Source organism: Suricata suricatta, chromosome 9 (genome assembly GCF_006229205.1).
Source record: "Suricata suricatta isolate VVHF042 chromosome 9, meerkat_22Aug2017_6uvM2_HiC, whole genome shotgun sequence".
Taxonomy (NCBI): Eukaryota; Metazoa; Chordata; class Mammalia; order Carnivora; family Herpestidae; genus Suricata; species Suricata suricatta.
Window position 1 is genome coordinate 96,928,791 of NC_043708.1, and position 14,049 is coordinate 96,942,839.

Consider the following 14,049-nt stretch of genomic DNA (forward strand, 5'->3'; position numbering starts at 1 on the left):
AAGGCTAGTTAAAACAGTTTGCTAAGCACCAACCCAGAGTTTCTAATTCAGGTCTGGAGGCAGGGCTTGAGAATCCGCACCTCTAACAAGCTTCCAGGTGAGGCTGATGCTGTCATCCAGGGACCAAACTTTAAGAACTACTGCCTTAGAGTGACAGCCCACTTAAACCGAACTGTAAACAAAACTTTAGTTGGCATATTTATGACACAATTTTAGATACAGAGAAAAGTGTGCATTCTTTACAAATGTCAAATATTTTACCATATGCTCAAACTTATATCTGATAACAACCATATTTCTAAGAAATCATTTTAAAGGATTTTTTGACTTGAAGCTAACCTGTAAGTGCCCCAACTAGGGAATGCCCAATTGTTTTACACACTAAAGTGACATGAAGGAAACTACAAACACTGAAACAATAAGCCACAAGCTTAGGAAGTAAAGAGTCTCAGAACAAGTAGATTATTGATTCATATCAAAGTGAATCCTATTATCACATATGTCCACTATATTATGCTCTGCTGACCTCTCTATTGCTGCTCTGTACCACACTGTTGAACCAGAATTTAGTTTCAATCATTATGTTTCTAATCTGCAACATTTGGAAAGGAAAAAGAAATGCTTTCACTTGGGTGGCGTGGCAGGCAGCAGCAGCAAGGAAAGGTTGGGTTAAGACCAGAAATGGCGATTTATCTTTCTCTTTTATTTAGTAATTTGTTTTGGGGGGAATAAATACACTGGAATATCTTTAACCTTTAATCAGAACCAAAACAAATGAACTTGTTAAAGTATGCAGCTTGCCTCTCCTTTAACTACCAACAGCAACATCACTTCCTGGTTATTCTTTTAGAGATGTATTACTGACGGGTTCAAGATAAAATGGCCAAATTATCTCCTGTCTTAAAAAGTAAAAACTTAAAATTTTTAAATTAAAAAAAATTAAAATTTTAAATTAAAAAAAAAGTACTGTGTGTTCTGTACCAAACAAAATCCTTTCTGCTCTAGTTTCACCAATTGGAAATGTTATTTCTAGCTGTTAAAATAACTGGTAAGGTTTGCCTTACTTTGCTGAAGAGCTTTCAGATATTTATCCTAATTATTCAACATGTCTTCTGAAGGGTCTCATAATGTTAGTTTCTCAAATTAGAGGTAGTACTAGCTTTACCACATATACTTCAATGCCCCTGGAAGAATCTGACCCGGCTTCTAGAAAATAAAACCAGCACAATGGAGGTGAAGCACACAAACAACTAGGGTTAGCAGAAAAGATGAGCCACATAGCACTGCAGGTTTCACTGCTCAGTATGTGCAGTAAACACAGTCCTGCTGAAGTCAACCCCAAAGCCCTAAATAAGCCTAAAAATCTCTGTAGTAAGGAAACAATCCAAGAAATACAATGGCAGATTTTTCCTGTCTAAATGATATATAGGATATGCATTTTATCTGAAACTAATTTTCCTCCACTGAAACAGACTGTTTTCAAAATGGGAAATACAATAAGTAACAACAATGTAAAGCATCCTTTTATGTTAAATATATTTTTGAGCTTATTTTGGAAAAACTGTTACATTTCACATATGAAAATGAAGCAAATGCTCCGGAAAGTAGGTACTCATGCTGTTTATCCTTACAGCAGGATCTACGACCCTTAGTCAAATGCCCAAAGTCATATACAAAGCTCTCTATTTTTACTTCATCCTAGGAGCGGCAAAGATAAGTAAAAGACAAAGACAAGCCTAGGACTTATTTTTCAATTAATAAAGTATTTACTACATTCCTTCCCTCCGTCCCTCCCTCTTCCTTCCCCTACGTTAATCTTGTGATACACGTTGAACATGTGCTATGTCAGAAGACCACTTCTAGAAAGGCTCCTTTCCCCAGACTTGTATGTAAATGCTGTATTTAGCTTGATTTAAAATAAATCTTCAAAATAACCTTAAGCCACCAACCGCCTGCTATCTGGCAATATGCTTAAGATCACAGAAAATACAAAATACCTGGCATGTGATAGGCATTTAATAAATATTTGTTGAATGAATTTACTGAATAACTGTGGTATAAGGCACTACCACATTTTAGATGGAGGGAATGAACTAACCATTCATTTCCATGTATGTAATGGGCTCCACTGCAGCACTGTGTAAGTATGATGGAATTCAGAAAACAAGATTTACTAGTGTGCAGTGATTTAGTGAAAAAATTACCAGACCAGGCATCGTAACACCTGGGTATTTATCCTATCATTGCCACTGAAACAGTTTTACTCTGTGTTCCATCTAGGTGAATTTTACCCATAAAATAAAGGATAACATATGACCTAAATAGAATATAAACAACTGAATAAGATAATGGATGTAAAAAGTTCTCTGTAAACAGCAAAGCACTACCTAAGAGATATTAGGGAAAGTTTTCTGAAGCAGAAACATATAAACCTGGCTTCAGAGGTACACAGACTTCATGTGACAGAAATAGGATATGAAATTACTGAAACATTAAGAGCAAAAGCAAATAGAAAAAGGACTAGATATGGTGTGATCACCAAAGACTGAAGAGTCTGAAATTTGAGGAAATTTTTAAGAATTAAAGCATAAGCAAACATAAACATTTTTGAGAAAAACTTCTCCAAAACTCTTAAGTAGCTAGTATCTTCAAGCTAGTAAAACAGCATCACAAATAACCAGAGTGCACACATACTAAGTGCCAGGATCTATAATTAATCCTAACATCAATCAGCAGGTAGGAATTAATGTTCGCTGTACAGACTTAAAAACTAAGAGAATACACCTGAAGTCATAATACTATTAGCAACTAAAGTAGAAGTTGAACCACATTCTTGGCTAACACCGAAAGGCCAAATATTTAAAGTTAGTAAGCCTGATAACTGGCTTTAAATAAATACATTCCTATACAAATATATGGCCCATTTGCTTGTATCTTTAAAAACTAATAAAAGAAGAATATATCAGGAATTTTAAGTTTGCCGTCAAGGGAATGAGTGGAGGGGATGTGTGTGTGTGTTTGTGTGGGTGGGTGTAAGCTCTACGCCCAATGCGGGGCTTGAACTTACGACCCTGAGATCAGGGATCGCATGCTCTACCAAATGAGTGAGCCAGACACTCCTGAAGGGAGTTTTTCTAAATGTATTTTTCTTATAGCTTTGATTTTGAAACCACATATTGTAAATAATTATTAGGTTAAATTACCTTGTTTGAATTACAGACTGACAAAAAGTTACAGATTCAATTTTTTTTAAAAAAGCAACACCTTAATTATTGAAAATAAAATGAAAACAAATCAATGAATAAATATGTATGAGTTGTTGATATAATCCTCTTTAGGATTCCTTCACTCCTAGACACTCCTAGACTTTACGACAGATACACTGGAGGAAAATTATCTTCACTAATATTTTTGGTGATCGTGTTGATAATAAGTTTCTAAAGCTATTTTATGTGTACCATAAGACAAAGGAAATGATTAACTTACAAGTATCCCTATGACCTCAAAATCTATTTAACTTAAAAGCAAAAACAAACAAAAACACCCCACACACATTCTCTAGTTTTATACATTGAAAGAAAAGACCTAGAAAATAGGAAAACCCAGGGCAAAGAACTGCATCCCTACCACTGAGAATATTTTGAAAACCATTTACCATTATTAAAGGAAAAAATGACTACTTAGGACTACAGCAGGAAAAGGAATATCATTACATACCAGAAAGCAAGGAAGCAATCAAAGACTACTAGGATCATGTTGAAATGAAGAGGCTCACAAGCTACAGATGGGAAAGTTTGAACATTGAACAAGGATAGCTACAATGGCCTGAAATACGTTAAATACATTTAAATCCATGAGTTCAAAATGAAACTAAGGGAGAAAAAAGGAAAAATAACAAACCCATTAATCAGTGATGAACCAGCTCATTATTCCAAAAATTGGTAAATAAAAGGAAAAGAAATGAGGCATAAATATATACACTGGCTTTCCTTTCTAATTGGTACCACTGAATACCCAAATAGTATGAGATATTTCTCTTTCTAGGAACATTCCAGCTAATCAGTAAAGAAAAAATGAAAGGATTTGAATATCACTACTTTGATCAAAGGGGTATGGATCATCAATGATTGGTACCATCACCAAGAAGATATAACCAGATATTATGTGCATCTAAATGGAAGGCCACAACACTGTTTGTGAAGCAGGCGGGTGTGTTGGGGTGGGGGTGGGGTGCCCTGAATTGGACAGCAAAATTTCTAGATCCTATAACCAACTTACCAATTTACAGAGAATACAGTAAACAAAGACACATATTGAACAACTCCACAGAAATGTAATCAGCAAAATCTATACTTTGGAAAGCCTGTAACAGGGGTTGGCAAAAAGAGGCTAGATACCTCTCCTTGTAAATACTTTTTACTGAAACAGCCATGTCCATTCATTTACCTATGGTCTACAGCTGCTTTCACACAACAATGGTAGAGCTGAAGAGTTGTAACACAGACCATATGGCCCACAGTGGCTAAAATATTTTCTACCTAGTCTCTTAAGAAAAACTTTGCCAACCCCTGCTGTATAGAATATACAACTCGATTTCTTCGACAAATAAACTGAAGGAAAAAAGGTGGAGAGAAAACATATAGACTAAAAGAGATCTAATAAACATTTCAATCAATCACAGTAGGTACATCTTATTTGCATCTGATTCAAACAAGACCTGTGAAAATAAAAAGGAAAATCTATGTACAACTGAACATCTGAATACTAACTGTACATTTAATGAGATTAAAAATCTTAGATTAGGAGTGATATTGTAAAAAAAAACAAAAAACATGAATTCTCTTTTAGAGATACATAATGAAATTTTAAAGCAAAGTATGATGTCCAGGATTTGTTTTAATAATGAAGAAAGGGAAAAGTGAAAGGAGGTATAAATGAAACAAGACTGTCCATGGATTCTAACAGTTACAGCTGGGCGATGGTTACACTATGTAATATTACTTAATGCACACAGTAAAACAATATATTGAGAAGCATTAGTTCATGATGAAACATAGAAACATTTTTATATATTGCTAGATGTTCCACTCTACAGTATTCAGAAAGGGGGAAAAAGTCATTTTACATAAAGAAAGCTTCTCTGAAGATGTAACCTCTCTATCTTTTGATACACCAAGGCCCTTGATGAGGAACAACTGTTCCCTCATCACCAGGACCGAAGGGAAGCATGGCCATCTCCAGGCCATAAAGATTTGCGGAAAATTTTTTTAAAAAGGCATCTATTCCTTAAGATACTTTAATTATTATGTGAATGGGGACCCTTAGAAATGATCCCTTTACACAACTCACAACCTACACAACTCCAGGAGTGGCCCTTGGTGGAAATTAACAAGCTAGTTGCTAAAGAATATGAAGAGCTCAACTCTACCTTTTTGCAAATTAGTTAGTCTAGAAAAGGTACTCCCCCAAACTGAGAGTTAATTTTCCTCACCTATTCTTTGTCACTCAGTAATGAACTTATTTGGAGACAGTATGGGGGATAATCTACAGACTTTCAAAGTCCTAACATTTCCTTCCTGAATATTCCAAAATATCAGACACATTTCTCCCAGAAATGCAGTTTCTCCCCCCACAGCAAAAAAATGCAGCAAGTCAAAATACAGCCTCACCAGCATTTGTGGCTCAACATCATTTCAAAGGCAAGAGAACTGCAGGAAAGAAGGCGTGACCAGGGACAATCACCTAAGCAGTCCACAAGTATGAGCCCCACTACCATACTCTTCCGGCACATATTACAATAAGGAAATAACAGACTTGATCACTACTTTTTCTTCATCTAGGAAAGAGAGGAAACTCCTATCTCTAAATCAAAGCATACTATTTAAAGAAGGTAGATGAAAAAGGGGTTCTTGAGAACGGATGAGGAAAAAACAAAGGATAAGTTAAAAAGAAAACATTGCAGCAACTAAGCTATATAAATGTGTTTATAGACCCCATAAGTCACACTTCAAAATGTACACTATATATATCAGATATACCAAAAACAACACGACACACAATAGAAGAGTAGTTATTTTCTATACAGACATACACACACACCCCCCAAGTAAATTTCTAGAACAGAGACTTTTATCATTTTTATAATATGCCCATCCTAGGTGTGTTAAATTAACAAAATCTTAAATAACGCTTTGATAAGGGTATTTTAAATGATTTACTTCATAGCAAAGTGCCAGAAGAAAAAATCAAAGAGAGTGTAGACTTCTCAAAAGACTGGTAACCAGAGGTTTTTTGTTTTTTGACAGAAAGGATGGACTATTTTGATTTTTATTCTGAAAATGGTAGGAACTTTGTTATAATACCTTCCAATTACCCTCATGGCAACAGATATTTCAGCTGCCAATTTTAAGTATTTTGTATATACAAGTATTTAAACTGAGTTTAAAGCAGTTTAGGAATTAGAGAATTATGAAGTCAAAATAAGATTCCTTTTCCGAGCCCTTCCACCCACAATATCATATTCGTAGGACTAAATGTAAACTTACTTGGGCTGTTAGAAAGGTATCATCTTCACCTTCTTGAGCTTCAATTTCCTAAGTAAAAGGGTATACAATAGCTTTGCTTTACAAAATATCTGGGTAACATGAGAATGCTTTTATGCTATAGCCAACTATCACTTGCCTTGTATTCTGCACAGTGTCTATGATACCGTCGGTACTAACTTAATAATTCAGACTATACTTTTTATGCCAACATAAAAATAGCCACACTGATAAAAGATTACAAAAATCTCTTGAGCCCTTCATTTATTTGGCTAAGTAGAAGGGAAGTATTCTAAGTATGAATATTAACAGTAATGACTCCCTAATCCATTGGTTTTTAAGACACACTAGTGTACCTCAAAACAAGACAAATGGTCTATTTCAATCAAATACTTTTCAAATTATATGCCTTTAAACTTTAAGTAATTACCCACCCTTGATAATAACCAAAGTAATGCAAATTAATCCTTTATATCTACTAAAGTAGCAAAAGAAAAAAACAGCTACCATACAGTACTGTTGGCAAGATCAGAGTGAACTGGTACACTCCATCCCTAATGGGGCAGAAAACAACCTAAATGTGAACGTCCCAAATTAAAGGAGCAACTATATGACACACAGAAATTGATCTAGTAAGTTGCAGTATAGCACACGCATTATGAAGTTATGGTATGTTAGATGAAAACATTATATAGAATAAATAGCAATTAAAGGCATGATAACTACTATATAAAAATATATACAAATGTGGAAGATAAGCAAAAATTTAAAAGGTCGTCTTAGGTGGTAGGATTTGGGGTGGTTTGTAATTTCAAAATGGTATTTTTGAAAATTCTGAGGCTTCCACATTGAACTAAAAAAAATACTTTTTATTATTTATTACTTAATTTATCTGTGTCACATTTTTAAAAAACTGGCTAAAGACCTGACTTTCGATGTCCTCTTTTTCTATATCTTCTATTGCTTCTGCCTCTATTAATTCATGAGCTCTCTGGTTCTCTTCTGCAGATAGTAACTCCTTGGAATGCACATTTTCTTCTTCATTTTCACCAAATTCTTCAGAGTCCTTTAGTTCGTCATTTCCATCTTGTTCATGTGCCTCTTGATTCTCCAATTCACAGTCCTTTTAATGGTAAGAAAATTTGGTACAACTAGAGGCAAAGTAGTGTAGGCTAGCCACCAAATGTTTTTGGTACTTAACATGTCTACATGTTTTAAATCTTACCATACTTTGACCTTATTCGCAAAGTCAAAGATCAATCACTTCACCTTAAATATTTACTGTGTTTTTTTTAAAAAAAAAAGGGGGTCAAATCCCAAAGTTATTGAACCATACATCCAAGTCCCCAAATCTCTCACACTGAGGTACACACTAACTGGATTGCTACTGGAGGAGATGCTCTCAAGTTCTAGTTATTTAATATTTACCAAGTCACATCCCAAGAGTTGTCTAGAAGATATAACTTCACAGAAATGACTTGATTTCTCCATGTCCATAGTATGATTTAACTTGAAAGACCCTGCAGGTCTTACATATTGTAACAAAGCTTATTTCTAATTAATAATAAGGCACCCCAACTGTTACACTCTGCTGTTGAAAAAAATGCAAAAAATTAAATGTATTTATTTTGAAATCCATCACTGTGCCACAATCCCAGATAGGCAGGGGAACAGGTTGGGGCTGTCTCTGTGAAGGAATTGTTTGCCCTTCAAAGTTTATGGATACACAATACTTCAACAGAAACAAAGAAAAGTAGCAATCTAGTTAGTTTCCTCTTTAACTGCAGAGAAAGGGTTGAAAGCAAAGAACACCCTTTCTCTTTTCCTATTCTTATGGTAAATATAATAGATTTAAGTAAAGACTTCTGGGTTGAAAGGGGAAAAGGGCAGGGGCATGACTATCAATCATTCAGAGCTGAACTGCAGTGAGGAAATAAAATTTCAGAGGGAGATGGGAAAAGAAAAGAAGTATGATTGTACTAGAATGTGGAGTGCTTGGGAGTGCTTCTGGGGCAGTAGGTTTAAGGAACCTCACCACATGTGAGTGAGGGAACATTGGAGACTGAAAACAGAGTAGATGATTATGTAACAGGGGTAGAGGCAAAAAAAAAAAAAAAAAGGAAGACAAAGAAGAAGAAAGAGAAGAAAAGAAAAAGGAAAAGAAAAAGAAAAAGAAACCAACTAAGGGAAATCACCCAGGGAACTTACAATAGGTGATACTTACTTACCACTACTGTATGAATTCCAAAATTACCAATTCTGAGAGATAAGCATATTCACTTTATTTCTGTCAAATACATCATATATGCCAGTACTTCCAAAGTGAAAAAGGAAGTATAAATAAGGAACTGAAGATGTAATTAAATAGGATTTTTTTTAAAGCTCTTCTGCTCTTCTAGACATTATGACCAGGTTCATTTAATAATACCACAAAGGTATCCTTTGCAGCACACGAGACAACACTATTATGCTGAATGGACGTATCTATCTCCTAACAGTTCAAACGAATGTGAGATTTTTATGAATTGAAGAGCTGAAACAGACATTTGAAAATTAAAGTCTTTTACTAAGTCACAATGTTTTTTCCAGGTTATGGATAATTTTTACTTAATCATACACTCACTAGTGAAGACACCTAGGAAACAATCCTAAAGGAAAATGTATCACAAGGATAACAGAATACGGAGACTGGAGAGTTCTGAAAGACTCAAACAGGCATGCACTCATCAATTTTAATGGCTCCTTGGGCAAATATTTCCCAAAATTATCTGATTTCAGAGTTAAATCCTCAACCAGGCATTTCTTTTTCTCTGTGATTACCCTCAAAGTGCAAGGTGCACAATATAAGGCATGTGGTACACTCTACGGTCTGTGTGTGTGTGTGTGCCTGTAACGTGGGGAGGGGAAAGGGCTAAGCAGGAGAGATGGCCCAGTGAATGGACATGAGCTGACTTCACGGTAGAGAACACAGACATCCAAAGATGTTATGACTTTATAGACTACACAGAAAACAGGATACATAGAGGGTATAAATGTATGTAATTTAAGAACTATGGTCATTAAATAATTCCTGCAAATGCCACATTACTTAAGACTTCATGATCAGTAAGTAGCAGATCACATTAGAACACACACATATACATACACATGAAAAAGAAAACTCTGTGATTAAAAATAACTTAGCACACAGAACTGCTACAACTCCAGCCAAAACTATATACATCATTTTTCTGGCTGGTCAGTTATGAAATACTTTCTTTTCCGACCAATAGAAAACTGGCTTATTTATCTTTAAAGGGCAGGACAATTTTCTGAATTTGATCTTTCCTAAGTAGCAACACATCAGCAATCTTCTCTCTCCATTTTAAGGACTACATTAAGCTAGTTTTGTATATTTTATACAAAAGCTAAAAATGTAATGGGCAGATGAAAACTAAATTATCAATACCTTCACTGCGGTACCTTGTCCAGGAACCAACATATCAGTTGTCTTGTAACTGTTCCTCTGGCCTCTATGTCTGATTTCTACTTAAAGACCAGGACAAAAATGATTTTTAGCCTTATGTCTCATTAAACTAAAGATAAAGTTATTTATCATATTTCTCAACTATGATGAGACTGACAATACTACATAAATCTCTATCTTTATTTTGCCTACATGCTTCTATTATTCAAATAAACTGCATGAATTCATCATGCAAAATACTACACTCAAAACAAGCTCTTAACCTGAGTAATTAACACTTTACCTTGACAAAAGCATCATCTTCCACAGAAGCATCTCCACTCAACTCATCTGCTTCCTGTTTTTTACCTGCGAAAGAAGGAAAATGGGCTAACAACCAGTATTTTATTACTTTTAAGAGCAAAAAACATTTGGAAAAGTTAACCCCCAAAGTATCACTCTCTCCTCCCAAATCATCAACAACACAATCTAACGGGAACTGCTTATAAACCACCTGCTCATAGCTGTCCCAAACAAAAAAGCTTTAAGAATGTCATGCTGTTTCACAAAAACAAACTGTGCAAATACTCCTAACATGAACCCTTCACCTTAACTGACTCAATATACACATTTCTCTTTATGCCAAATTCTCCTCTTCATTCTCCCATAAATAGCAGCACCTTTCAACAGTGTTCTGTCTGTCACCAGATGTCTGATACTTAAGTTCAAGGCTCATGTCCCCCACAAAGCCATCTGTAAGTGCTATTCTTCAACAAGCTTTCTCTGCAATAAAATTCTCATACTTTAATCTACACCTTACAGTCCATCAGTTGATAATAGATGCCTTGTACTCTCAAATACATCTTGCTTCACCATTTAAAAAGACATTCCTTAAGTACAGTGACTGCTTTTATGCTTGCTTTGTATTTCTCCAAAAATCTAAATATAAACCAAATATTAAGGCAAGGAGAGAAATTACTTCAGACTGAAACTGCTAATAGTTTCCAGATAGACTATAGGTCTCCCCCACCAAACTCGCATCTTCAAACTTTACAAATCAGTGGTTGGAACTTTAAAAATGCTTTCCACATTTAAAGAAATACATATTTCCCACCAAGGCAATGCTAAAAGTTTATGTTTTCAGACTGCTCTGTAAAAACCTACTGAATAACACACGCATCAGAAATGCTGTAAAAACCCCAACTGCTGGAACTTTAGTATTTACGTTTTTAAAAAATTCATTCATTTTGAAATGAAAATGGATGTTCTTTCCTGAGGCCAACTAATCAGCTTTCCCCTTTGCCTAAGACAGGGACTGCCATGTACCTGTCTGAAGCTTCTGTGACCTCCAGGGTAGTGGCTTTAGGTGAAAGGTAGCTGTAAAAAAGTCAGTGTGCCTCCCTTTCCTCCTCAACAGCCCTACCTTCCATTACTCCCAGTGTGAAATCCTCTCCCCAAAGGAGTGATAAAAAAGCAACAAGCTTCTGATCCTTCCAGGCATGTGGAAAACAAGATTAGGAGTGCAGTAGTTTTTTTTAACCCACCCAAGTAAAAGAGGGCTAAGGGGGCTTGTCCCTGTCTCTTAAGGGCTTGTGTGAATCAAAAGAGAAAGTGTGGAGCTTGTGTGGCATTTGCTTCCTATTTGGAATGTTGGTGTTTGTATTTTAGGGAAAATAGAAATTATAAATTACTACAAGGGAGGCACCTGGGGGGCTCTGTCCGTGACTCTTGATTTCGTTTCAGGTTATGATCTCACAGTGTGAGCGCGGAGCTTCCGGCGTGGAGCCTGCTTGGGATTCTCTCTCCCTCTGCCTCTCCCCTACTCACATGCGTGCATAGCGCTACCTCTTTCTCAAAACGAAAATAAACATTTAAAAAAATGGAAGTTACTAAAAGGGACAACTAACAAAGTCTGCTCATCAGAAAGCGTTTATTAACCTATTTTTTAAAAAGTAAGTAAAGATGTTTCTCCCCTGAAAAAGAAAATGTTACGAGGTGAGGAAGAGCTCACTACATTCTATCACATTTAGATAAAGTTCCACAGTATAAAAACTTTAAAGATGCTTTTTTGGGGGAAAAAACAAGCTTTTTAAAAATAGAGGACCACAAAACACACCACCAAGTAATATACAGAGTTGAACTTTGGGGGAAAATCCTTCAGAACATTTGCAAACAGTATTTACTCCTTATGATTATAACCTGCTGTACAACTTACAAAGCATTTGGGGAAAATTTTTTATTTTTCCAAGCACCCTATGGTACACAGGGCAGGTAATCACAATCTTATGAAAGAGAAAATGAGCCTGAGAGGTTAAGTAGCTTGCCCAAAGCTAGTAAATGATGTTGTCAGAACTGGAAGCCAAGGCTTCTCATTTCCAGTCCTAAATTCTTTCCACTACAACTTACTATGACCTACTTAAAAGACATTATCCTAGTAAGGAGTGGTTAATTAACTCAGTTTGAAGATACAATCTTTAAAATGGCAGCCTTCAGCATAATGACCAACTACACATACTTTGCACATTCTGTGGTGAATTTCACTTGTTTTAGTTTTCTTGTTTTAGTTTACAATGGCAACAAAAATCCCACCAACAGTCACGGTCACTGCTTACGTGGCTTCCATGGTCCAGGCACTAGGATAAATGTTTTATATACATTTATGTATTTATATATTTTATCCTCATAGCTACTCTGAGACTATTATCCCCATTCTACAAAAGAGGAAACTATTGCTGACAAGTTAATCTCATTACAACACTAGTGAAGGCAGTTCTTCAATTTAAACCTAGACCTACAGTCCCACTTCTCAAAGCCCACAAAGCCATTAGATCTCTGAGTAGCTACAATGTGCCTGTTGTTAATACTGTCATCTCTTGTAATGTAAAGAGAGGCTCCAAAAGCTACATTTATAGAAGGTTTAAATCTAAGACTCCAACATTTTGTGGAGTTTTTTGGATTTTTAAAAACAATTTTTTAATGTCTTTTTATTTATTTTTAGAGAGAGAGACAGCAAAAGCAGGGGAGGGTCAGAGAGAGAGGGAGACACAGAATCCTGAAGCAGGCTCCAGGCTCTGAGCCAGCTGTCAGCACAGAGCCCGACGCAGGGCTCGAACCCAGAACCCACGAACCATGAGATCATGACCTGAGCCGAAGTCGGATGCTTAACCGACTGAGCCACCCAGGCGCCCCTAAGACCCCAACATTTTGTAACATGTCCCATGACAAATAGGCAACAAGAGGCACAGGTACACAAAAAAGGCCCAACTTTGCTATTCTGTACCGTCTTAAACAGCTGTGTCACATGAAAGCACTAGAAATTTAACATATCAGCTTGTAAACATAAAAACCACGTGGATAAAGATTTTCAAACATACAGTGATAAAACTGTACCAATAACTTGATAGGTACATAGTATTTAAGAAAATTGAAATTTTACCATCTTGGGAAACTGATGTTTAAGTTCTGAGACAATGTAAGAAAATTCCGGTTGGGTTTTACAAATGAGCTGACATCATTTTTATTCGGTATATTTAGAATGAACAAACTTTACAAAGACATTTTTGATCATTCCAAAATTTAAAAAAAAAAAACCCTGAAATTTTACACACTAGCTTTTGACTAATTTATAATTTGTAACTTTGGACTTACTTTACACATGTTGAATTAAAAACTATATTATAATTTCTTCTTTACTGAAAAAAGTATCATCCTTCCCTCATATAAAATATAACTCACATTTTTAAAAAGCCCTGATAATCATCACCCAGCCCAGAATCTAGTATAATGTTATATAATGAGCAGATATGCTACCTGACTGATAACGGACTAAATCACAGATTGGATGTAACAAGGTCTGGACTGCCCTTCAGCTCTCACTGGGACAAAAGGTAAGAGGTGGCAGGCCAGACTAGCATCATGTGCAGCCCTACCCTGTCAGCAAGGACTATAAACTCCCAACATCAATGATGCTACAAAGTACCTCTGTGAATTCCGAGCTTATGTCACAGATGAGAAATAAAGTAAAACCAAGTCCTCCTTAAACTCCAAAAAAAAAAAAAAAAA

The 14,049-nt window shown here is 35.7% G+C and overlaps 1 protein-coding gene across 7 annotated transcripts in view; it reads right to left on the reverse strand.

Annotated features, from left to right (window-relative positions):
* SLTM (SAFB like transcription modulator) overlaps positions 1 to 14,049 on the reverse strand; it is a 79,149-nt gene that overhangs the window by 57,883 nt on the left and 7,217 nt on the right. For 6 of the 7 annotated variants that reach the window (XM_029952374.1, XM_029952376.1, XM_029952377.1 and 3 more), the window contains exons 3-5: positions 10,292 to 10,356; positions 7,468 to 7,665; positions 6,546 to 6,593 (exon numbers count right to left, since the gene is read on the reverse strand). In XM_029952374.1, the coding sequence (XP_029808234.1) occupies positions 6,546 to 6,593; positions 7,468 to 7,665; positions 10,292 to 10,356 (311 nt within the window). Of the gene's footprint in view, positions 1 to 6,545; positions 6,594 to 7,467; positions 7,666 to 9,990; positions 10,068 to 10,291; positions 10,357 to 14,049 lie in introns of those variants that run through there. The other variant, XM_029952378.1, reaches the window with a different exon arrangement.